Raw genomic sequence first — 21,660 nt, forward strand, 5'->3', positions numbered from 1 at the left:
ATTTTATCTCTTTAATTTAATAGAATAGATTTTTTTAGGATATATTTGATACCATAAATGCTTGTAATTGCTTGCACTATCATTTATTTGAGCAATCCGTTTATATAAGTACAGTTCAATGTTTTTGGAAAACTATCTAGGTTAGGAAACACAACAAAATAATTAGAAGATATACAAAATATATCCTAAATAGAATATTTACATCTTTGATTTTATTACTTTTGTGTTTGGGTTTGCTGCATAAAGTGTTTTTTCCCCCTTATTTAATAGTCATTATATTGTAGTTATTGTGTGTTGCCATCTTGTATTTCAGTTAATTTTTTTTAAAAGAAACGGGCATTTAGATGCTATTGTATAGTTAGTGTGTGGTTTTTATGAGTATGTTAAATTCTAGTTATTGTTTTTTTTTTTTTGCTTCTTATATTTCAGAGTCTTTTTTTGTATGTAACAGTCATTTTTAGTATATTGTATAGTTAGAACGTGTTTATTATTAGTTTGATGATTGTTCTTCTCATTATTAATGTCGAGGGCTGCATTGTTTTGTTGTTTCTGTCTGTTTAGTGTCCTTTTTCTTAGTATTAATTATTTTCGTTTATTATATATATATATATATATATATATATATATATATATATATATATATAGGTCATTTTATTTTTAAATTCTTGTGTTGTATTTATTTTTGCCCCCTCTATATTTCTTGTGTTTTTTTTTTGTCATCTATTTCAGGTTACTTGCAATTTTCTTCAATAGCCCTTTACAACATTGGTGAAAGAGTAGAGGCTATGTTTCCGGAGGCAGGATTTGTTGGCTCCTTTTTCCTTGTAACCGTTCTTCTACTGTTGGATGTTGGCATTGTTTATGTACAATTTCATCACCTCTTGACTTCTAATAGGATCTTCTTTTTAAAAGATGTGATTGAGGTTGTGGACATACGTCATATGGCTCCTTTTATTGGGACGGTCGAGTATGCGGTACATGATCTTGTGGAGGTGTTTGTGAATGACGGTTGGTGGGTTGGTCAAGTTATTGATCTTTACAGTGTTGAAGGTACTATGAGATCCAATATGAGTTGTATGTTGAAGTCTCCTTTAATGTGTTTTATGAGACGCGCCCTCATCTTGTGTGGGAGGATAATAGGTGGGTGGTCGTTCTCGAATGATTCTTGGTAATGAGTGAAATGGTGTTCCATAGTTATAGGTGTAACATTTTTTGTTTTCCTATAAATGTGGATTTATGATTTATTATTGAATTTGCGTTTATGGAGCCATTTGAATAAAATTTTGTTTTATCCATCATGTTCATTGTTTTAGGAGTATTTTTTTTTTGCGGTTATCCCTTGTTCTAATTTCATCACTACATTACACTCGAATGCTTGTTTACTTGGGTATTTATTTATTTTTAGAAAAAGGTTAAAATTGACGTGTTTCATAGTTGATTCCACCTCATATTCATATTCATATATTATATTAAAGCTGAAGCCAACTACGCCATTGAATGTCACGTGTCATAGCTAAGTAAAAGAAATTATATTATGTTATTCTGCGGATAACATAATATAATCTATTTTAGGTGCCTACGGATTTCCATATAAAGGTTAAAATTAACTCTATTTTAGGCGCCTACGGGTTTCCATATACTATATTATGTTATTCTGCGGATATACTAAAATGTACTGTACCATTTCTTTAAGATCAAGGAAAATAATATCCTCCTAAAAAAAATCGGTTGAATAAAGTAAGGAAATCAAGAACGATTTCCAAAATTTATGAAATATAAAATATCTTTGAAAGGTAAGAGACTTTGTTTGAAGAGGAAACATAACCTTGTCTATCTTATTGTTGAAAGATTTCTTCATATCTTGAAAAAACAAGATACAATAAAATTTTTCTCCAAAAGATCTCTATATATATATATATATATATCTCTCTCTCTCTCTCTCACACACACACACACACACACACACAGAGAGAGAGAGAGAGAGAGAGAGAGAGAGAGAGAGAGGTGCGCGCACGCACACTCACATGCATTTTTTTCATCTATTATCTTCATACATAGAATAGAAGAGGCATGTCATTGTGCATTTTCAGTTCATAATGAGTTATTTTAAACAATTAAATTTTAGTTATTCCAAGAAAATTATGGTTTACAAAAAAAATTTATGGGTTTGTTCTTGAACTAAAATTCAACTAAAAAAGAATGTGGATTTCATTACTACATCTTAATAAAAGCAATCAACTTTAAATGAATCAAATATCAAAAATTTAGAAATTTCAACTAGGGGATTTATGATTCTTAGTTAACTAAACTAAAGTAAATCCTAATTAGTAAGTAAAAATGTAATTAAACAAAGATATTAAACAAATCAATAAAAACTATGAACTATAATCATCGTCTAATCCCTGAGTTAGAAGACAAACTCACTTAAATTAAAGATGGATCAAAGGGATTTGAAGAGGAATGACAAAATAACCGATGAACTGATAATTAACTAAAGTAAGAATTTTAGAGATGAAAATGCAAGTGTTATTAACTAAAGGATAAAATGGTGTACTCAAGTCTTTTTTCACCGGAAAAGGACAGTGTCACAATGAAATCAAAATTTAAAGTTTTAATATTTAATTTAAAAATACTAATGTTAAAAAAAATTATAAAAGAAAGTAACTTTAAAAAATTGGTATATTATAAAAAAATTATTAAAGAAAGTGTTATTATATTTATTTTTTTATAATAAACTGGGATAAACCCACTATGCCAAAATATTTTTTATGTTCAAATGAGCGCTAAGTAGCCATTAAGAATCGAACCCCAAACCTCCTCATGAAATATTTGCGTGAAGATTATAAGGAGGGAAGATGAAACAAAAATGAGCGAAACAATAATAAGTTGCTCCTTCGACTTGGAAAGAGCCCATTATTACTACTCCGTTGGATAGAGACCTGCTCAATATCAGAAATCATTAGATACATTCAACCAAAAACCCTACAAATTTCAACTCAACTATTCAACAGATCCTTACAACCCTCATATTTATTTTCAAATTTTGGTATCTTATCTTCCTTTTTTTTGTTTTGGTTTTTTCTAAGTTGAATTTTGTAAATTAAAGTTATAATTATAATGTTAATGTCAGCATGATTTGACATTGTTGTTTTTCAGGTGATTATTTGATTGATTAGTAGAATGGGTACGCAAAACCATATTGATGTTGACGATGGCAATCTTGAAATTGGGATGGGTATGTTGTTGTCATGTTGTTATTGTTGTTCAAATCATTGATTTGTATAATTTCATTGGCATATGTGATTGTATCAAATCGAGCTTTCTTCGTCATCGTGGAATTACTATTACTACTGTAATTGATTGGTGTAGAGGATAGATCATTATGGTAAATCTTTTTGTTGGGTGATCCATTCATCATTATTGTGATCCAACCATTTGGTGATCAACTATTCAACTGCATTGTATGTTGACTATCTTCGGTGATAGGTGTCGCAGTTTAGTGGTTAAAACGGAGGCAATGTGGATGATAAGTCCCAAGTTCGGATCCCCCTCCCCTTTGGATTATACTTCCCTTGTGGCTCATTTGACACTGGAAAGGTTATTTAACGACAGTTTTCCGTGTTGCAAAGTGTTCCTTTTTTATTTCCGTCATGAGAAAGCAATGAGATTGACTTTTGAAACTTAGAGTTATGATAGATTAAGGGGGTTCGTGGAGAAGTCGAGATATAGTTGGGTTGACCTTTGGAGATGTGATTCTATTATGTTTATATGACAATTGCCGATTTGTCATTTAGATTGATCCAATAATTTGTATCTGGGAGTGGTGCGAGGTGAACCTCTCTTGTATTATATATAATCAAACTTAAAAGGGTTTGTAGGCTCGCCGTTTGTGTATCTATCCATGGTCAAACTAGGAATACACTGGGTACATTTTTTGTTCATAAGAACATCAAACTTAAAAGAGTTTCGAGTGTCTTTGCTCAGTTGTCGAGGAACTTGATATCTTCTGTCAGGCAGGGTGATCATAAGAACATAAAAAAATGCTTCAAAACATTTTTTTTGATGTGTAAATAAGTTTGGGTCCGAGCCTTACGTTATATTTGCAGCTTGCTAGACTTGTTCTATAAATGCTTATTGTATTTTTGAATTGTGCAGAGTACAGAACAGTTTCAGGTGTTGCTGGGCCCTTGGTCATCCTTGACAAGGTTAAGGTAGGACTTGAGTCTTCACTTCGTCTTTATCTTTTCCCGAAAATGTTTTGTTCTCTTAGTAATGTGGATATTTCTCTTGTTAAATTTAACAATTTTCAAGCATTATTTCTTCTCTCTAGGGACCCAAGTACCAAGAAATCGTCAATATCCGTTTGGGAGACGGAACAACTCGTAGAGGTCAAGTCTTAGAAGTTGATGGTGAGAAGGCTGTGGTTCAGGTACTTATTTTTGAAAGATATTGTGGTACTCTGTATGTTTGTATGTTTTTATGTGTAGCTGTTTAAGGATATATATAAACCAATAATTAACTACTTTGAGATACTGTCAATTGAATACCCACAATGGTGCATAGTCTTTGACTTCATCTGTGTATATAGATTCTGGTGTGCCAATTATCTGCGATGAAGCACATGAAAGGATGTTGTATTCCAAAATTTAGTTTCATTTGTTTTCACTTGCCGGATGTTGTTCATAAAATAGTTATTTGTTTAAGGATTTCCTGTCCGCCTTAAGCTGGCGATGCCTGACAGTTTTAAACCAGTCTTTAAGTAGCTCTTCTTGCAACATAGTTATGCAAATGCTAATCTCCCAGCTATTTCTTACGATGTATTTGATTGACATGTAAATGCAGTTCTATTCTATTTAATGTCCAATGTTGCTGATGACAAATTGAATTTAACACCCAGTTGATTAGGAATGATGATGACCTTAAGCTAAAATCTTTAAAGGTAGATGCCCTAGTCATTATGTTTTATGTGCCAGTGAGTTGCTATCAGCTTCTGATGGATATGGCATCGTTCCAAAGAAAATGAAATTTGAAGTGCAAGGAAAAAGAATTTGGGACACGGTGCATCTTCTACAGTGGCTTTGATTTTAATTTTAGGTTATACACATGTCAATCCCACTACCTTTACCTGTCCTGCTGTCATTATTCCTTATGCTAATTTAGAATGTTCCAGTAGTTTGAATATTTTTTTATCATAGAAAAGAATTTTATAAACCATATTTTTTAACTTTCATTGCTGGCAGGTGTTTGAAGGAACTTCTGGAATCGATAACAAATACACCACTGTGCAGTTTACGGGTGAGGTAACATAGCTTTCTTATTTCCAGGTGCTGAAGCAAATAGCTTTTAATGAGGGTAGTTGAATGAATGTTGGAACTAAACTTTAATTTTTGTTTCTGGACGGTATGACTATTACTCTAATTGGGACCTCAGTTTAACTATATTGATTTTACAACTCTTTCTAGTGATCTGTTGATTTTTGCGTTGTTAAAAATGGCTGGTAGTTGCGGTTGCTCAGTGTATCTCTGAGGTCTTTCACCAACATTCTACATACCCAAGTTTATGTACTATTTTTGATAAGGATAAGTTAGGATTTAATTTCTTTGGATTCCGTGAGACCGCCTCCGAACTTTTCAAGTGGCCATGTCATTATAGTCAGTGTCAGCTTCTTGACATATATATGGTTGTTGATTGTTTCTGCTGTTTGTTTCTGTGACCCTGTTATCACATGCAAATATGCAATCATATGTTCGAGATCAGTTAAGTGCATTACGTGTAGGATACTTGATATTCGTATATTGACATCTTTTTTTCTTTCCAGGTTTTGAAAACTCCCGTCTCTTTGGATATGCTTGGGCGCATATTTAATGGATCTGGAAAACCTATTGACAATGGTCCTCCTATTCTTCCTGAGGCGTACTTGGATATATCTGGTATGGCTTTAAATCCTCGTGAAGTTTTACCTAACCTGCTTTATGTAATAAGGTTGTCTGCTGGGAATGTCTGGTATCTTATTTTGAAACCCGATTTCAGGAAGTTCGATCAACCCCAGTGAGAGAACCTACCCTGAAGAAATGATTCAGACAGGAATTTCCACAATCGATGTTATGAATTCCATTGCTAGAGGGCAAAAGATCCCTCTTTTTTCTGCCGCTGGTCTTCCACACAATGAGATTGCTGCACAAATCTGTCGTCAAGCTGGTTTGGTGAAGCGGTTGGAGAAGTCTGACAATCATTTGGAGGTATGATTTATCTGCAAAAGGCCCTCTTATCTTTCATAAAATGATAAACTTAGTACTGACACTACTGAGTAGTGAAGCTATAGGTACTGTTTATTCCAGTTTGCTTTTTTTCTGGTTTATCATTTGATTTTTCTAATTGGTGCAACTGTTCGTATGTAGAAGTGCAGGTGTTTAAGCACCCCTCCCTATACGCCTCCGCTTTTTATTTCTTTAGTTTGCTGAGGAAACTGTATTTGATGATTTTCTGTTTTTGTCAGGCTGGTGGTGAAGAGGACAACTTTGCCATTGTGTTTGCAGCTATGGGTGTTAACATGGAAACCGCTCAGTTCTTCAAACGTGATTTTGAAGAGAATGGATCCATGGAGAGAGTCACACTCTTTCTGAACTTGGTATATATCATTTTAGTTTTATTGCTGTATGCTCTGCTATCCTTTTTGTTTTGTTTTGCTCCTGAATCTTATTATCTGTTAAGTGATAACATCTGAAATATGCTTGTTCCAGGCCAATGATCCTACAATTGAGCGTATCATTACACCTCGTATCGCGTTGACTACAGCTGAATACTTGGCTTATGAATGTGGGAAGCATGTTCTTGTCATCCTGACAGACATGAGCTCTTATGCTGATGCACTCCGTGAGGTAACATGACAACCAACTTTCATTTGATAAACCATATCTTTGAGATGCTTAAACTAAAATTCAATGGTTTTTCGATGTTGCTTTATAACGCCGACTCTTGGAAGCCTTAGGGGTGCATTTTCTGCTAGCAACATTTGGCAAATATTTAATTGGGAGAAGAATACCAATGCAGTTGTAGATTTAGAGATCTGTAAATTTCCATCTGCATTCTTTGATAGAGATGTGAGAAACACTATGATCTTATTATGACCTTCTCTTCCCCTTACCTATCCCGCATTTTGTTCCTCCACATTCCCAAACAGACCTTACTCGTATACATGCGTGGCTGTGCCTCCTCCGTTCTCTACCTGCCAGGCTACCGGCCATTGTCATTCCTCCCCGCTTTTCTTGGCCTCCTCAACCTACCTTTAAATGGAAAGCAAAATTATTTGTGCAGATTCAAAGTCATTGACAAAACTGTGATCACTGTTGTCTTCTCCCGTTAAGGGCACGCCCAAATGTGCGGTGGTAGTGCTCCTCGAGATGGGATATTGAGTTTTTATGGACTTATGGTTAGCTGGTCAGGTGGTTGCTCTGATGGGGTTTAGTTTAAGTGAATTGGTCTTTTTCGCTTATTATATTCTGAAGTGTGCATACATGGAAGTGGAAGGAAAAAAAAAAGTGACTGAGGGAGATGGGGTATATATGGTTTAATAATTTGTTTATCTCCTTGATAATTAAACATACAGGGTCCTATTAGTAAATGTGGTGAATATATGGTCCTTTTGCTTATTATATATGCAGTGACGTGTATGATTTGGGAATTTTTCCTAATGTAGGATTTAGTCATAAATTTATGAATTTGCATTGTAGCTACAGGGTACTACTAGTGTAACAATTAAAGATTATACAGGTTATTGAGTTTACCTCTTCAGTACTAATTACTTTTTGATCGAAGATAATACTTCTAGTATATGAGTTTGTTGTCACAATTTGCATCTTACATTCTTACTCCAGGTATCAGCTGCCCGAGAAGAAGTGCCTGGAAGGCGTGGTTATCCAGGTTACATGTACACTGACCTTGCCACAATATATGAACGTGCTGGACGAATTGAAGGCCGAAAAGGCTCCATCACCCAAATACCCATCTTGACTATGCCTAATGACGGTAATAATCCTTTTTTTTCTCCTCAAATATCTAATTAATATGGTCTGAAGTATATATCATTTATGTTCTTGCTAATGCATGATGGGTTTTGCATTTTAGATATTACGCACCCAACACCTGATCTTACGGGGTACATTACTGAGGGACAAATCTATATTGACAGACAGTTGCACAATCGTCAGGTACGTTTCTCATAATCGAAATTTTAATCTTGTTTTGCTGTGTACGTGTTTGTTTTCAGTAGCTATTCTGTCTATCTACTCTCAATTTCTTGATCTAGTTATCTCAGACGAGCTTAAGTCTGTCCTCGTTCATGCGCAGATATACCCTCCAATCAATGTTCTTCCTTCACTTTCCCGTCTCATGAAGGTAAAACTTATCTGAAGCTTTTCATCATCTGAATTACGAGTAGTTTCAACGTTTATGAAGGTTTCTTATTTTGTCACTCAACTTTTCATTCTCACAATAATTGTAGAGTGCTATTGGGGAGGGTATGACCAGAAGGGATCATTCTGACGTGTCCAATCAGCTTTATGCAAATTATGCTATTGGAAAGGATGTTCAGGCCATGAAAGCTGTGGTCGGAGAAGAAGCACTTTCCTCAGAAGATCTGGTAGAAATTTGCTCTTTTATTTCCAGTCCTTGAGAGACTGTCTCATTTTCGTATGTCGTGAGACCAATCTAATCCAAACTAATATCCCCCAGTACCCCACACATATACTGATATACACATTAACCCACTAGAAATTGCACCCATGAAACAACTACCCATAATATGGGCCACTCTCATGATATATTTCAATAAGTTCATCCGAGGATTTGTTTTTAAAATTCATTTTTCCATATCCAGATATTTTTCTAGAATTAACTCGTTCATTTGTCTTTGACACGTTCAGCTATACCTGGAGTTTTTGGAGAAATTTGAAAGGAAGTTTGTGACTCAGGGAGCATATGACACTCGTACAATTTTCCAATCGCTCGATCTGGCATGGACACTCCTGAGAATATTCCCCCGTGAGTTGCTCCACCGTATTCCAGCAAAGACTCTCGACCAATATTACAGCCGAGATGCATCAAACTGATGATCATGAAAGGGCGTCATCAGAACACTGTCCGGATTCCAAATGTCTTTCTAAATTCTTTATTGCTGTTGTTAATAAAGGTTCCCGGTGGTTTCGGGTTCTCAAAAGGCGAGGTTATGTGGCAAGTTCATTCTGTACATTAAAGAAATTCTTTTAGCAGGATCATATAGAATTCTTAAAGGCGGAAAACATTTGTATTTTATATGGGTTTTGATATTTATTTTCTTTTTCATGTGCTCGAGGCTGGAATTAATGGTGTGTAATTCCTCGGCACTTTTCCTCACCATTTCTGGAGAATGTAATTTGATCTTTACAATATTATTTCTTGATTATCGTGGCATATAATAAAATAATTTCTTTGAACCCTATATCTTGTTCATGAGAATAATAGTCGTTAAGATTATCCTAAATACTTTGTACTTGTCATTTATGGACAATTGTTTCGTCTTAAATAAACTAAATAAAAGACAATCTTGGGCAAGTTCTTGTTCACACTTTACGATTCATAATACTTCCAAGATTATCGTTGATGTTATGGATTTCACTGTATTGTGCTAGAGGACTGAATCGTTGACGATGTCATTTTTCATCTTGATCAAAATAACTATTTTGATATTTCTAAAAGAGGTGCAACTCGTAAGTCATAACCATTATATATTTTGACAAAATATTGCGTATGCTTTCAACTGATATAACTTGAGCAATAGAGGCACATCCGAACATCATTTCACTGCTATTTTGAGCTTCACTGAATAAAACCTAGAGCTTTATAATTTAATTAAGAATAAAAATTGTTATCCTACAATCTAATCAAACCTTATTAATTCAAACATTTTAAAAATCGATGAATTTCAGCATTACCATCTCTTTGATATCTCCGATGATTAATCAGGTAGCGTCCTCTTCAGGATGCAGGATGGTCTATATATATGCTGGCTTTTTCTTTACATGTGCTCTTCATCTATCTAATTCACACCAATGCATATTTATAAACTCCACCCGACACTCGTACGGGTCATTCCAACTTTTCGACTAAAGACAGGTCCCCTTGGATCATCAACTTGAACTCTTAGAATACCAGAGCTTCTTCTGGCAAATTAGTATCTTTTCATTCTCTGTACGGTACTCGGTTTCTTCCTTGTGACAACTCCATTTCATTGCCTTGCCGATGGTATTAATGGCGTCCAAGAAATAGCTTGCCTCTCGGAAGATTACGTACCCGTTGGGTCGAAGAATTCGATCCATTTCCAGAAGCACATACTTCATGTCACACCTATTCATATATAATTTGATATTAGGGGAGCTCTTTTATTCTGTGTTACGCGGACTCGTTTACATGTATTTGAAAAGTGAGGGAACTTTATTCTATGTTACTCAGACTTGTTTAGATGTATTTTGAAACGTGATCGTCTCCAAGATGTCGGGGTAGGTTATTTCTGAGAAAGTTCAAAATGTTTTTGGCTTAAAATGAAGTGTTCAAGTATCATATACTGATATACGCGAGGTAATATGAAGTTATGAACACGGATTTTACGTGTTTAGAAAGAAAATACCCAGCTGCTTTTGTTTTCATCAAGACTAATTTGAAGAAAATAAAAAAGGATTTAGCGAGTTTACCTTTGGCTTTCAGCAGTGAAGAGGGCATCCATGTGAAGAAGATCATATGTTCTTGGATAGGTCGAAAATGGCTCGCACCTACATCACATAAAGGTTCAATAATAAGCACACTGACCGTTCGCACAACCTGATAGCAGAGGAAACTAGGAATGGAAACACAATTCATCAAATGGCTATTTGTATAAACAGCCTCCCACCTAAGGTGGGTAACGGGTTCAGACTTCAGATGTACGCACCTTGCCCACCTTGTTCTAAAACACAGAAAGACCAGATAATTCAGATGTAAACTACATTGAGAATTTTATTGCTCTACTGCTACTTCACATTATGAGAAGCAGAGCGAGCTTAAGACTAGCGGGCCATAGACTCAATTCAAAATGGAAAGAAACAGGTGCGATGCGAGGGCTTATGATAAATTACCAATCGTGATACGCTCCAATGAGTCCACGATCATAAACCACAGGCAACGTATTAGCACCATAGGACGACACAACGTTCATCACCCAAACAGGATCCTGAACCAAAGCCGCTGCAAAACCCCCATATAATGTATTCATATCCATTACATTTCGAATCTTATCACTTCCAATCGCCGGGAGCAATTTCTTGTAGTGCTTTGCCCTAACCTTCCACTTGCTATCCTCGTGCTTAAAGGCTCCAGCACTTCCCCCAGGAACCTCAGATATGCGGTCAGGTGCAGTAGTCAAACGTGCGGGCCACTTTGATACCGATTTCAAACTCAATTTCTTAAGCTTTGGGTTTGGCACCGTGACACATGACCTAAGGGGGGTGTACCAAGCGGCATCAGGCTCGACACTGTCGTCGCACTTTGGGGGGTAAGCATCAGGACTAGCGAGTTTCTTGTCATAGCATTCATTGTCCGACGCTTTCCTCCATACAGCAATATCGTCCTTTTTGTCAAATAACTTGAAGCACATAGCAGTAAGCAGTTCTTGAAGTTTCTCATAGTCAGATCTTTGTTCCTCGATAGTGGTATTCCACCCTCGCCAGTGGTGCTCATAGTTCACTGGAGGTCCAGAGAGAACCCAAAACCCTCCTGGTCGGAGTATACGGTGTATTTCCATAAGGTATAATCCACCTATGTAACAGAAAAAAAAAAAAAAAAAATTCAGTGGCTTATAAATGGACTGATGGGGTTCACACAAAGGATGCTTATAGGGAGAGGCCGGAGAGCATACCAAACTCGGTCCATGGAATAAGGCATCTTGAGCAGTGAGCCATATCAAATGAGTTGGAAGAGAATGGAAGTCGTTGGGTTGAAATGACTCCTAAGATTGCCGGAATACCACGTTCCAAGGCAAATTGAACTTGCGCCTCATGGTTATCCCTTGGAGCTAGAGAAACCGTTAGAATTCCTCGATCCAGCAAATCCCCTCCCCAGCTTGCAACCTTCACAAAAAGTGGGATAATATTATTACTCCGTATTTGTCTAAAAACCATAATTTTACACATCAAGGATATTTTAGCTTGAAAATGGGTTTCATGAGAACATTCAAAGATCACGTATTTGTTGAAGCAAATAATCAAAATTCAAAAGCATACATAATATGAGACTCACCCCACAACCGGTGTCGATAGCAGTACGAATAGTTCCATCTTTCATCTGAGGAATGAGGTCAACAATAAGATCCACATAGTGACTGACTCCTTTTGGAAACATTGTGCCTCCACCAGGGAAGAGAAATTTCTCTCCTTCTTTCCTAAGCCAGTTTTGATTAGATTTCTGTTTGTCAATCCAATCATATGGCACATTCCTGCAAATATTTTGCAACAATAATCATATATAATTAGAAACAATATCGATTTTGAAATTATAGGATACCACCTCAATTGCAGCAATGTCCATTTGACTATATAAGCAATTTACCTGTACCAACATTCATTCTTGCTCTTTGGCCATCTGATTGGCAGTTTGTATCCATCTGGCGGGGGAACTAAGCACTCTTTTCTTTCGTAGATTGGTGGACAATGTCGCTCGAGGAAAGTTAGTCTTTGATAACCGTACTTTTTCCATCTCTACAAAAATAAATAACATAAAAACAATGGAATAATTGAGAGTATGTTCCGTTTTAGAAAATCGTAATAAAGACCTCTGTGTAAATTAACATCATCCAAAAAAATTTGCATGAGACTATACTACATTAAATCAAGGCAACGTTTTAAGGCTGTGAACGTTCAACTAGGAAAGCCTACTCCAAAACATCAAATCTCCATCCTACCGTAGGACCTTTTAAACATAAGTTTCATGTTAACATAACATGAGACTAACTAATTCAACATTTAAACTACCCCTCACAAAGAATAAAAAAGGTAAACAAATGATTGGGACGAAGGGCGTATTAGTTTTTTCCTAAATACTATTTAACCTACTAACTTACAGAATTACTAACCGGGCGACCTCAATTTTTTGTCACATACATCTATCATTCAGTCTAATGATAATATCATCATAAGACCATCTAATATGGGAATTAGTACGTAAGCTTTTGCCAATCTACAAAAGCAGTCGATAACTTTATGATAAAAAAAAAAAGTAATATACCCTTGGATCCGTGCATGGAGTATAGTCCTGATAATCAGCACCACAATCAGGGAAAGAGAAAGATTTAATCTGCAGAGATGCGGCTCCTGATCCAATCTTCATCAATGGTTTAGTAATAGAATCGGTAATATCTTTAGCCCCAAGTAGATTCTTATCAGGGCAGTACACGCCACCGAAATAGAACGACAGCCCACATAATAGAAGTACTATTAGTGACAGGGGGACGATCCTCAAGCCTTTGTCAGGATGATGTGGCTTGTCGTCCTTACTATACTTCATCTTTCTAGGACTTGCTGATTTCCCTGCATTGATGAAGTCCAAAACCAAACATCAAATACAGGATACACAATATGAATACTCTTAGAGAAACTAATCCGGTAAAAAGTAAAAACAGCCTGAAACATCGTAAGACTAGCAAAGTTAATACACAAAACTACAAAAGCTTACATGACGCAAGGAATTAGATTGGTTTCATATGTAAGATTGTTTCATACAAGACTCGCTGAAACATATATCCACCACCAACGACAAAGTCCAAGTATTGAAACAAATTTGAGGTGGCATAAAATAAATCGTCGATGTCACAGCTAACAGATTATCAGAAATCAGATCAAAAGGAATGTAGCGAAGTTACTGCAAAAAAATTACAGTCTACTGACCTGTAAAACCGATATACCAGCATATAATAATGTGATCAAATCACTTCATATTTTTGTCATTCAAATGCTAAAGAAAAAGATTGAATCTTATAAGCAGACTGAAATACAAACAACATACAAACAAAAACGTAGTAATGGGACTAACACAACATTTAATAGCATCAAAAATACTAATGGATGCAGAATTGCAGATCTAACAATCAAAGCAGATATGTAACACTAAAAATGGCTGAAACCTATCACAAACAATGAGATTTCCTAGTCACTACACCTTTCCACTTTCCTCATGATGGTGGGGTTCTCAAGATGTCATTGGCATATTTACGTACAAGTATTCGGGCCCCGAACACAAGAAATTAAATTCTTTTCGAGATTAAGCCTAGCTTTATTCGCAAATACTTGTGTAAGAGGGGTCTAGCATATTGTAAAACGGCTTAGTTTTGTAACTACTTTTTCACTAATGTGGATCATGAAACTTGATGGGCTGTATCCGGTTTCTAACAGTATTTGTGTAAACCCGCCTTTCCATTAACAAAATTGTCTAGGCCCGTAGCTCTAAGATATTAATATTATGCTACCAATCTTCAATCTTTCCAGTTCAAAATAGTCTAAACCATAGTCCCCACTAATGTAGAGAAACCGAGATGAAGCATATGAGTTTATTATCAAATTTAATGATGAAAGCTACATTACATACATATCAAATTCCCATGCACAGTCCTAATTTCAACCAATCAATGTATTTCTGAAGGTTCATAATCATAGAGCAAGGACAAGGGTGGTCATAACATCACACCATTATGTAATCTGTCACTCGAAATACATCATAGAAAAGTTAAAGTAACTAAAATAAAATGCTCTCACATAACGAGTGACACAATCATTTCATCTTTGACGTTATTAACATGCCCTTAAAACAAGGCAACCAACCCACATCAATACATAAAGAAAAATCATTGAGAAAAAACAAAAAATTTACAAAATATGTAAATTATTGAGTTTTGCTAAGGATCTTCTATTTGAGTGGAGATCCTCTCCGTTTCATAAAAAGAAATGGAAAGATCATTTCCTTTCAGTGCCCAGATCGCATCTTAGGGTTATCGAATTGTTCCAAATTTATGAGTAAAAATAAAGGAATAATGAGGTTTAGTAGAAAAAATATTATTTAAAGAGTTTAAGAGAGAAAAATAAAGGAATAATGAGGAATAATGAGGTTTAGTAGATCGCATCTTGGGGTTATTGAATTCCTAAAAGAAATGGGGATGATTCAAATCCCTTCTATTTCCGGTCTTTTTTTCAACCTTCTCCTCTAATAAAAGGATTAAATAATAGATTCATCAACTATTGGTATGCAACTATGTAAGTGAGCGAAATTATATTTATTTATTTGCCAGTGGAGAAGTTAGAAAAGAGAAGGTTCCTAACAATATGATATGATGGATCAGATAATCAATCGAGAAACCCTAGAATTACAATAGGATTCCCAAAAAGAGAAAGGAATCGAATTGGTAATCTTTATTAAAGAATTCTTGTAGAATTACAGAGGACTTTAGAGAGAATTAGAGAAGGGAAATGAGTTTGCTAAAATGACAGATGATGTTTACAATGAACTGAGACTCTATTATATACAACTTCCTCTAACTGATTTTCCCTCCAAAAGTCTCATAACCAATTCCTAACAACCATAACAAACTTGACAGCTAAGCAGGAACAGCTGGCCCTAGTTTGTTATTCTGTTACCTGGCCTAAGCAGTTGTGCACATAACAATCCAACCCCCTTAACCAACAGCTTGTCCTCAAGCTGCTTCTAAATTGAACTCTGGAAAACGTTTTTGAATGTCATCATAAGGCTCCCAGGTAGCATCTTCAGGTGTGGAATTTGACCATTGAACCAACACATAAACTACCCCACGCACTCCTTTCTTCATCAACTTCCTGTCCAAAATGGCAACTGGCTCAGCGCAAATCTGGTGCATGTCATCCATTTCAGGAAGTGAGCTCACCATAGGTACTGGGCCTTCATGTTTTCTCAGTAAAGAAATGTGAAAAACAGAATGTATTTTAGCTTGACTAGGAAGTTTCAACTTGTAAGAAACCTGACCAACTTTACCCTCCACCACAAAAGGACCAAAGTATCGAGGTGATAATTTGGCACATGTTCTTCTTAGCACAGACTGCTGTCTATAAGGTTGCAATTTGACATAAGCCATATCACCTACTGCAAGCTCTTTCTCCACCCTTCCTTTGTCAGCCATTTTTTTCATCCTTTCTTGGGCCCTCGTTAAATGAAACTTCAACATGTTAATGCACTCCTCCCTGGCACTTAGACTCCTATCAATGGCCTCCACCTTACTGTCCTTGAGAACATATGGAACATGTAAAGCTGGACTCTGACCATACACAATCTCATAGGGAGTGGTATGGGCTGAGGAATGGTAGTTAGTGTTATACCACCATTCAGCTAAGGGTATCCACCTAGCCCATTCCCTGGGTTTCTCACCAGTCATGCATCTCAAGTAAGATTCAAGGCATCTGTTGACCACTTCAGTTTGACCATCGGTTTGAGGGTGATAGGCTGTTGACATCAACAATTCAGTTTGCTGCAATCTGAACAACTCCTGCCAAAAGTTACTGAGGAATATCTTGTCCCTATCACTCACAATAGACCTTGGCATCCCATGTAGCTTAAACACATGGTCAAGGAATAGCTGGGCCACAGTAACAGCAGTGAAGGGATGGCTAAGCAATAGAAAATGGGCATACTTACTCAGCCTATCCACTACTACCAAAATGACATCCTTCCCTTGAGATTTTGGTAAGCCTTCTATGAAGTCCATGGATATGTCCACCCAAATTGCATGTGGTATGGGCAGGGGTTGCAACAAGCCAGCAGGGTTTTGCAGGATAGGCTTACACTTTTGACAAACTCCACATTGTCTGATATAATTTCTGACATCCCTCCCCATGTGCTTCCAATAGAATAAGCTTTTCAGCCTTTTAAGAGTAGCTTGAACACCAGAATGCCCTCCCAAAGGTGAATCATGTACCAGACCAACAATTTTAGTCCTCACATTCTCATCAGCCCCCACTACCAATCTGCCCTTCCTCCTTAACTCCTCATTTTCCCAGCAAAATTTGCTCTGGATGCCATCTTTTATCTGTTGTATCAGTGTTTGTAAGGCTCCATCATGTGTCCAACTTTGCTTAATCAATGCCAGTAACTCAGTATCCAATTGAGATACCAGCAAGGACATGAGTTGATGTCCAGTGACCCTTGACAAAGCATCCGCAGCTTTGTTATCTTCTCCCTTTCTATACTTGATCTCATAATCGAGTCCCATAAGTTTTGGCAAACATTTACTCTGAAAAGGAGTACTTATCTTCTGTTCCAACCAATATTTCAAGCTGAAATGATCAGTTTTGATGACAAAATGCCTTCCAACCAGGTAAGGTCTCCACTTTTCCACAGCAAAAACAAGGGCCAACAATTCTTTTTCATAAGTAGAGTATGATCTTGCCTTGGATGAGAATGCCTTACTAATGTAGGCAATAGGGTGGCCTTCTTGGGTCAGTACAGCCCCCATCCCAATATCAGAGGCATCAGTTTCAATGACAAACTCTTTCCCAAAATCAGGTAGAGCTAGCACAGGAGCACGAGTCATGGCTTCCTTCAACTTTCTAAATGCTTGTGATGCTTCATCAGTCCACACAAATGCATTCTTTTTCAACAAACTAGTAAGGGGTTTACTCAGGACCCCATACCACCTGATGAATTTCCTATAATAGCCCGTTAAACCAAGGAAACCTCTTAATTCTTTGACAGTAGCTGGTTCTGGCCATTCCACCATAGCTGCTATTTTAGAGCTCTCAGTTGCCACCCCTTTTTCAGAAATTAGATGCCCCAAGTACTCCACCTCAGGTGCTCCAAAAGTACATTTAGACATCTTAGCAAACAGGGTGTGTTGTCTCAGAATTTCAAAAGTTAGTTTCAAGTGCACCAAGTGATCCTCAAGTGACTGACTGTAGATAAGGATATCATCAAAGAAAACCAAAATGAATTTTCTCAAGTGTGGTTTGAATATAGTGTTCATAAGGTGCTGAAATGTTGATGGAGCATTAGTGAGACCAAAAGGCATCACTAGGAATTCATAGTGCCCCTCATGGGTTCTAAAAGCTGTCTTTTCCACATCTGATGGGTGCATCCTAATTTGCCAATACCCTGACCTTAGGTCAATTTTAGAGAAGATGCTTGACCCATGAAGTTCATCTAGCAACTCCTCAATCACAGGGATGGGGAATTTATCCTTGATGGTGTTCTTGTTTAGCTCTCTGTAGTCCACACATAACCTCCATGTCCCATCTTTTTTCTTTACTAGTACAATGGGAGAAGAGAATGGACTCTGACTTGGCCTTACTACCCCACTCTCCAACATCTCCTGTACTATTTGTTCAATCGCATCTTTTTGTATCACAGGGTATCTATATGGCCTAACATTGACAGGTGGGACCCCTTCTTTTAGATGAATTTTGTGGTCATGGTCTCTATGAGGTGGTAAAGTGGTAGGTTCCTTGAAGATATCATCATACTCCCCCAGAAGTTGCTGGATCTGCGGGTGAGTGTCCCTGCCTTCCCTTTTATAGGACTCTCCTGAATTAGCAGGATACGCCCCTTCAATTCCACAGAACTCTCCCACATTAGCAGGATAAGCTCTTAATGCAAACAGTTGACCACCTCCTCCTTTTGCTGGAATCTTACTAATAGCCTGGTGTAGTTGTTTAACACCCATCCAGTGCAATGAAGCTGCTGCCTGTGATCCTCTCAAAACATGCTTCCTCCCTTGAAACTTAAACTCCATTCTCAGTTTACTGAAGTCCCAAAGCACAGGACCCAGGGAAGTGAGCCACTGAATTCCAAGCACCATTTCACAACCTCCCAAAGGTACCAACATAACATCAGTGCTGAACTCATGACCCTGCAGCTCCCACTTAAACTGCTCACACATGGATTTGCTGAGTATAGTGTCCCCATTAGCCACTGACACCACCAACGGACATGTGTTTTTCACCTTACACCCAAACTTTTTAGCCACATTCACATCTAAAAAGTTATGAGTGCTGCCTGAATCAATCAAGATGTGCAATGCATTGCCCCTCACTTTACCAGTGACCCTCATAGTTTGATAGGTGGTATTTCCATTAATGGCATTCAAGGAAATTAAAGGAGGGATCTCATCCTCCACAGAATACCCATGTTCAGTCTCTTCTGACACTGTACTCCCTTCTTCAGAGTTATCGTCCTCCACCAAAGTCAAAATTTCAATACTATGCAACTGTGCTGTGCACTTATGGGTGGGTGACCATTTCTCATTACAAGTAAAACACAAATGTTTTGCCCTTCTTTCTGCTACTTCTTTCTCACTTAACCTGGCGGTAGTTAGTTTTTTATTGGTATTAACAAAGAAACTTCGCCCTCCACTCTCGCTACTACCCCCATATTGTGAGGGTTTTGATTGGTGAAACGATTGTTGAAAAGGGTTTTTGGAGACTGGTTTTTCTAACAAGGGTTTAGACTTCCTGATGAATGAAGAAATGGTAGCCTCCTGCAATTTTGCTAAGGCAAATGCCTCCATTAAAGTCCGAGGTTTATGCATCCTCACCGTATTTTGTATATCAAAGATCTAAACCTTTCAAAAAACAACTCAAGGCCTCGCTTTTCGGATAAATCGCCTGTTCAAAAGGCCATCAAATTGTTCCCGATATTGCTCTCTTGTCCCCAGTTGCCTAAGGTTCATAATCTCAGCCATAGGATCATCAAAGGAATTTGTACCAAACCTAGCAATTGCAAAGACCTTATATTCATTCCAACTAGGCCAATTCCCAAATTCCCTTGTTTTCATTAAAGATTGATGCCATAACAATGCCTTGCCCTCTAAATGAATTGACACCATCTTAACCTTAATATTCTCAGAAGTGGAATCAACTTCAAAAAACTGATCACATTTATAAGTCCATCCCAACACATTATCACCATTGAATTTGGGAAAATCTACTTTAGAAAATCTACCAAAATTGGACGGAGAATTAAAGAAATTACCCCCATTCATGCGACCTCCAGTGTTGATCTCATTGTTGCCAGGAATTCTTGGTTCCTTCTCCAACCCAGAAACCCTAGCATTTACAGCAACCAATTGACCCAGAATTTGTTCCATCCTCGCATTCAATTGATCGAATTTTCCACCCAATTCTTGCTGTTGAATCTGAATTGCAGCTTGCATTTCAGTCTTGTCTTGATTATGAATTCGAACAAATTCCCCAAAGTTTGCTTCCATGTTGATCATTGATTCCCCCAAATTCTTGATTTTTTCTTCCATAGTTCTTGAGGAATCTTCAATTGAATTATCAGAGTTTCGTGTGATTTTTGGCGCCATTAGAGAGTCCAGGAAGGATCTCTGATACCACTGATATGATGGATCAGATAATCAATCGAGAAACCCTAGAATTACAATAGGATTCCCAAAAAGAGAAAGGAATCGAATTGGTAATCTTTATTAAAGAATTCTTGTAGAATTACAGAGGACTTTAGAGAGAATTAGAGAAGGGAAATGAGTTTGCTAAAATGACAGATGATGTTTACAATGAACTGAGACTCTATTATATACAACTTCCTCTAACTGATTTTCCCTCCAAAAGTCTCATAACCAATTCCTAACAACCATAACAAACTTGACAGCTAAGCAGGAACAGCTGGCCCTAGTTTGTTATTCTGTTACCTGGCCTAAGCAGTTGTGCACATAACACAATACTCGTAACAATTTGAATCATAATTCACAAAAACACCTAGAAAAACCCAAAAAACAACTTTAAAGTGCCATGCACAAATCATATCATATCAATCATATCATACCCATTTTAATCCCAAAAAGTAATTTGCTTCCTTGAAGTTATACACCAAAAAGATCTAACTTTGCTGCAATCCCATAATTAAACAAAGTTGTTTGAAGACCACGTGACTTCCAAAAATCAAATTTTCATAGATATCCCATTATCAAGATCTGCTTAATAATGCATTACAGAAAATATAGGGGAAAAATGCATTAAAATTGAAATAAAATGCATAATGGTTGAAAAAGATTACCTTAATTTACTTAATTTAGATGTTAATCCTTGATTCTAACAAAATGGGCACCTATAATTTTGCCAAATATTTGGGTGGTTGAAATGTTTCACCTTGAAATACGAGGAAAATGAAAGAATCTGAGGGAGTCAAAGTGATTCAGAGTTGAGTGAGAAAAACAAGGAAGAAAGGATAAAGAATGTGAAGATGAAATCTTTGTTGTTTAGATTAGATTAGTTAGAGAGTAAGAGTATATATAAACTGATGAAATGAAGTGAAGTGAAGTGAAGAGAAGAGTAGAGTGAGGTGGGAAAAGCAGCATTACAAAAATCCAAGTTGATTGTTTTCATGCTCTGCTGTTTCCCCTTGGTTTTAGCATTTCTGTTCCAAATCTTATTTAATATCATGGGACATGGGTGTGGGCTACTAATTATGTGAACATATCGACCGACTTCCCCAATCGAGAGAGACCATGTTGATATTTACGAGCTAGGACGGAAGTATTTTGGATGGCGCAAATTTTTATTATAGACGGACACTATCCGTCTATATGTATAGACGGATATCATTTTCCCTCACAAAATACTCATTTATCATAAA

At 36.8% G+C, this 21,660-nt stretch overlaps 2 protein-coding genes across 5 annotated transcripts; one reads left to right on the forward strand and one right to left on the reverse strand.

The window, feature by feature from the left end:
- Nucleotides 1-2,796: 2,796 nt before the first annotated feature.
- LOC141607859 (V-type proton ATPase subunit B 2-like) lies at nucleotides 2,797-9,475 on the forward strand. Its single transcript, XM_074427207.1, has 14 exons — nucleotides 2,797-3,046; nucleotides 3,157-3,235; nucleotides 4,156-4,211; nucleotides 4,331-4,429; nucleotides 5,241-5,300; nucleotides 5,819-5,930; nucleotides 6,031-6,239; nucleotides 6,497-6,628; nucleotides 6,741-6,878; nucleotides 7,875-8,025; nucleotides 8,125-8,207; nucleotides 8,347-8,394; nucleotides 8,501-8,638; nucleotides 8,922-9,475. The coding sequence occupies exons 2-14, from the start codon at nucleotides 3,181-3,183 to the stop codon at nucleotides 9,105-9,107; spliced, it is 1,467 nt and encodes a 488-aa protein (XP_074283308.1). The 5' UTR covers nucleotides 2,797-3,046; nucleotides 3,157-3,180; the 3' UTR covers nucleotides 9,108-9,475.
- A 376-nt stretch (nucleotides 9,476-9,851) lies between these two features.
- Nucleotides 9,852-21,459, reverse strand: LOC141607864 (putative methyltransferase PMT21). 4 transcript variants are annotated; one of them, XM_074427215.1, is made up of 8 exons: nucleotides 21,082-21,459; nucleotides 13,288-13,589; nucleotides 12,613-12,761; nucleotides 12,304-12,499; nucleotides 11,924-12,134; nucleotides 11,145-11,823; nucleotides 10,725-10,802; nucleotides 9,852-10,380 (listed from the first exon to the last, which is right to left on the reverse strand). In XM_074427215.1, the coding sequence occupies exons 2-8, from the start codon at nucleotides 13,564-13,566 to the stop codon at nucleotides 10,164-10,166; spliced, it is 1,809 nt and encodes a 602-aa protein (XP_074283316.1). In that variant the 5' UTR covers nucleotides 13,567-13,589; nucleotides 21,082-21,459; the 3' UTR covers nucleotides 9,852-10,163. The 4 variants fall into 4 exon arrangements, with proteins under 4 accessions (XP_074283316.1, XP_074283313.1, XP_074283319.1 ...); XM_074427212.1 differs by having other exon boundaries at nucleotides 20,851-21,084; XM_074427218.1 differs by lacking the exon at nucleotides 21,082-21,459 and adding an exon at nucleotides 14,218-14,279.
- Between the last annotated feature and the right edge of the window lie 201 nt (nucleotides 21,460-21,660).

Source organism: Silene latifolia, chromosome 1 (assembly GCF_048544455.1).
Source record: "Silene latifolia isolate original U9 population chromosome 1, ASM4854445v1, whole genome shotgun sequence".
Lineage (NCBI taxonomy): Eukaryota > Viridiplantae > Streptophyta > Magnoliopsida > Caryophyllales > Caryophyllaceae > Silene > Silene latifolia.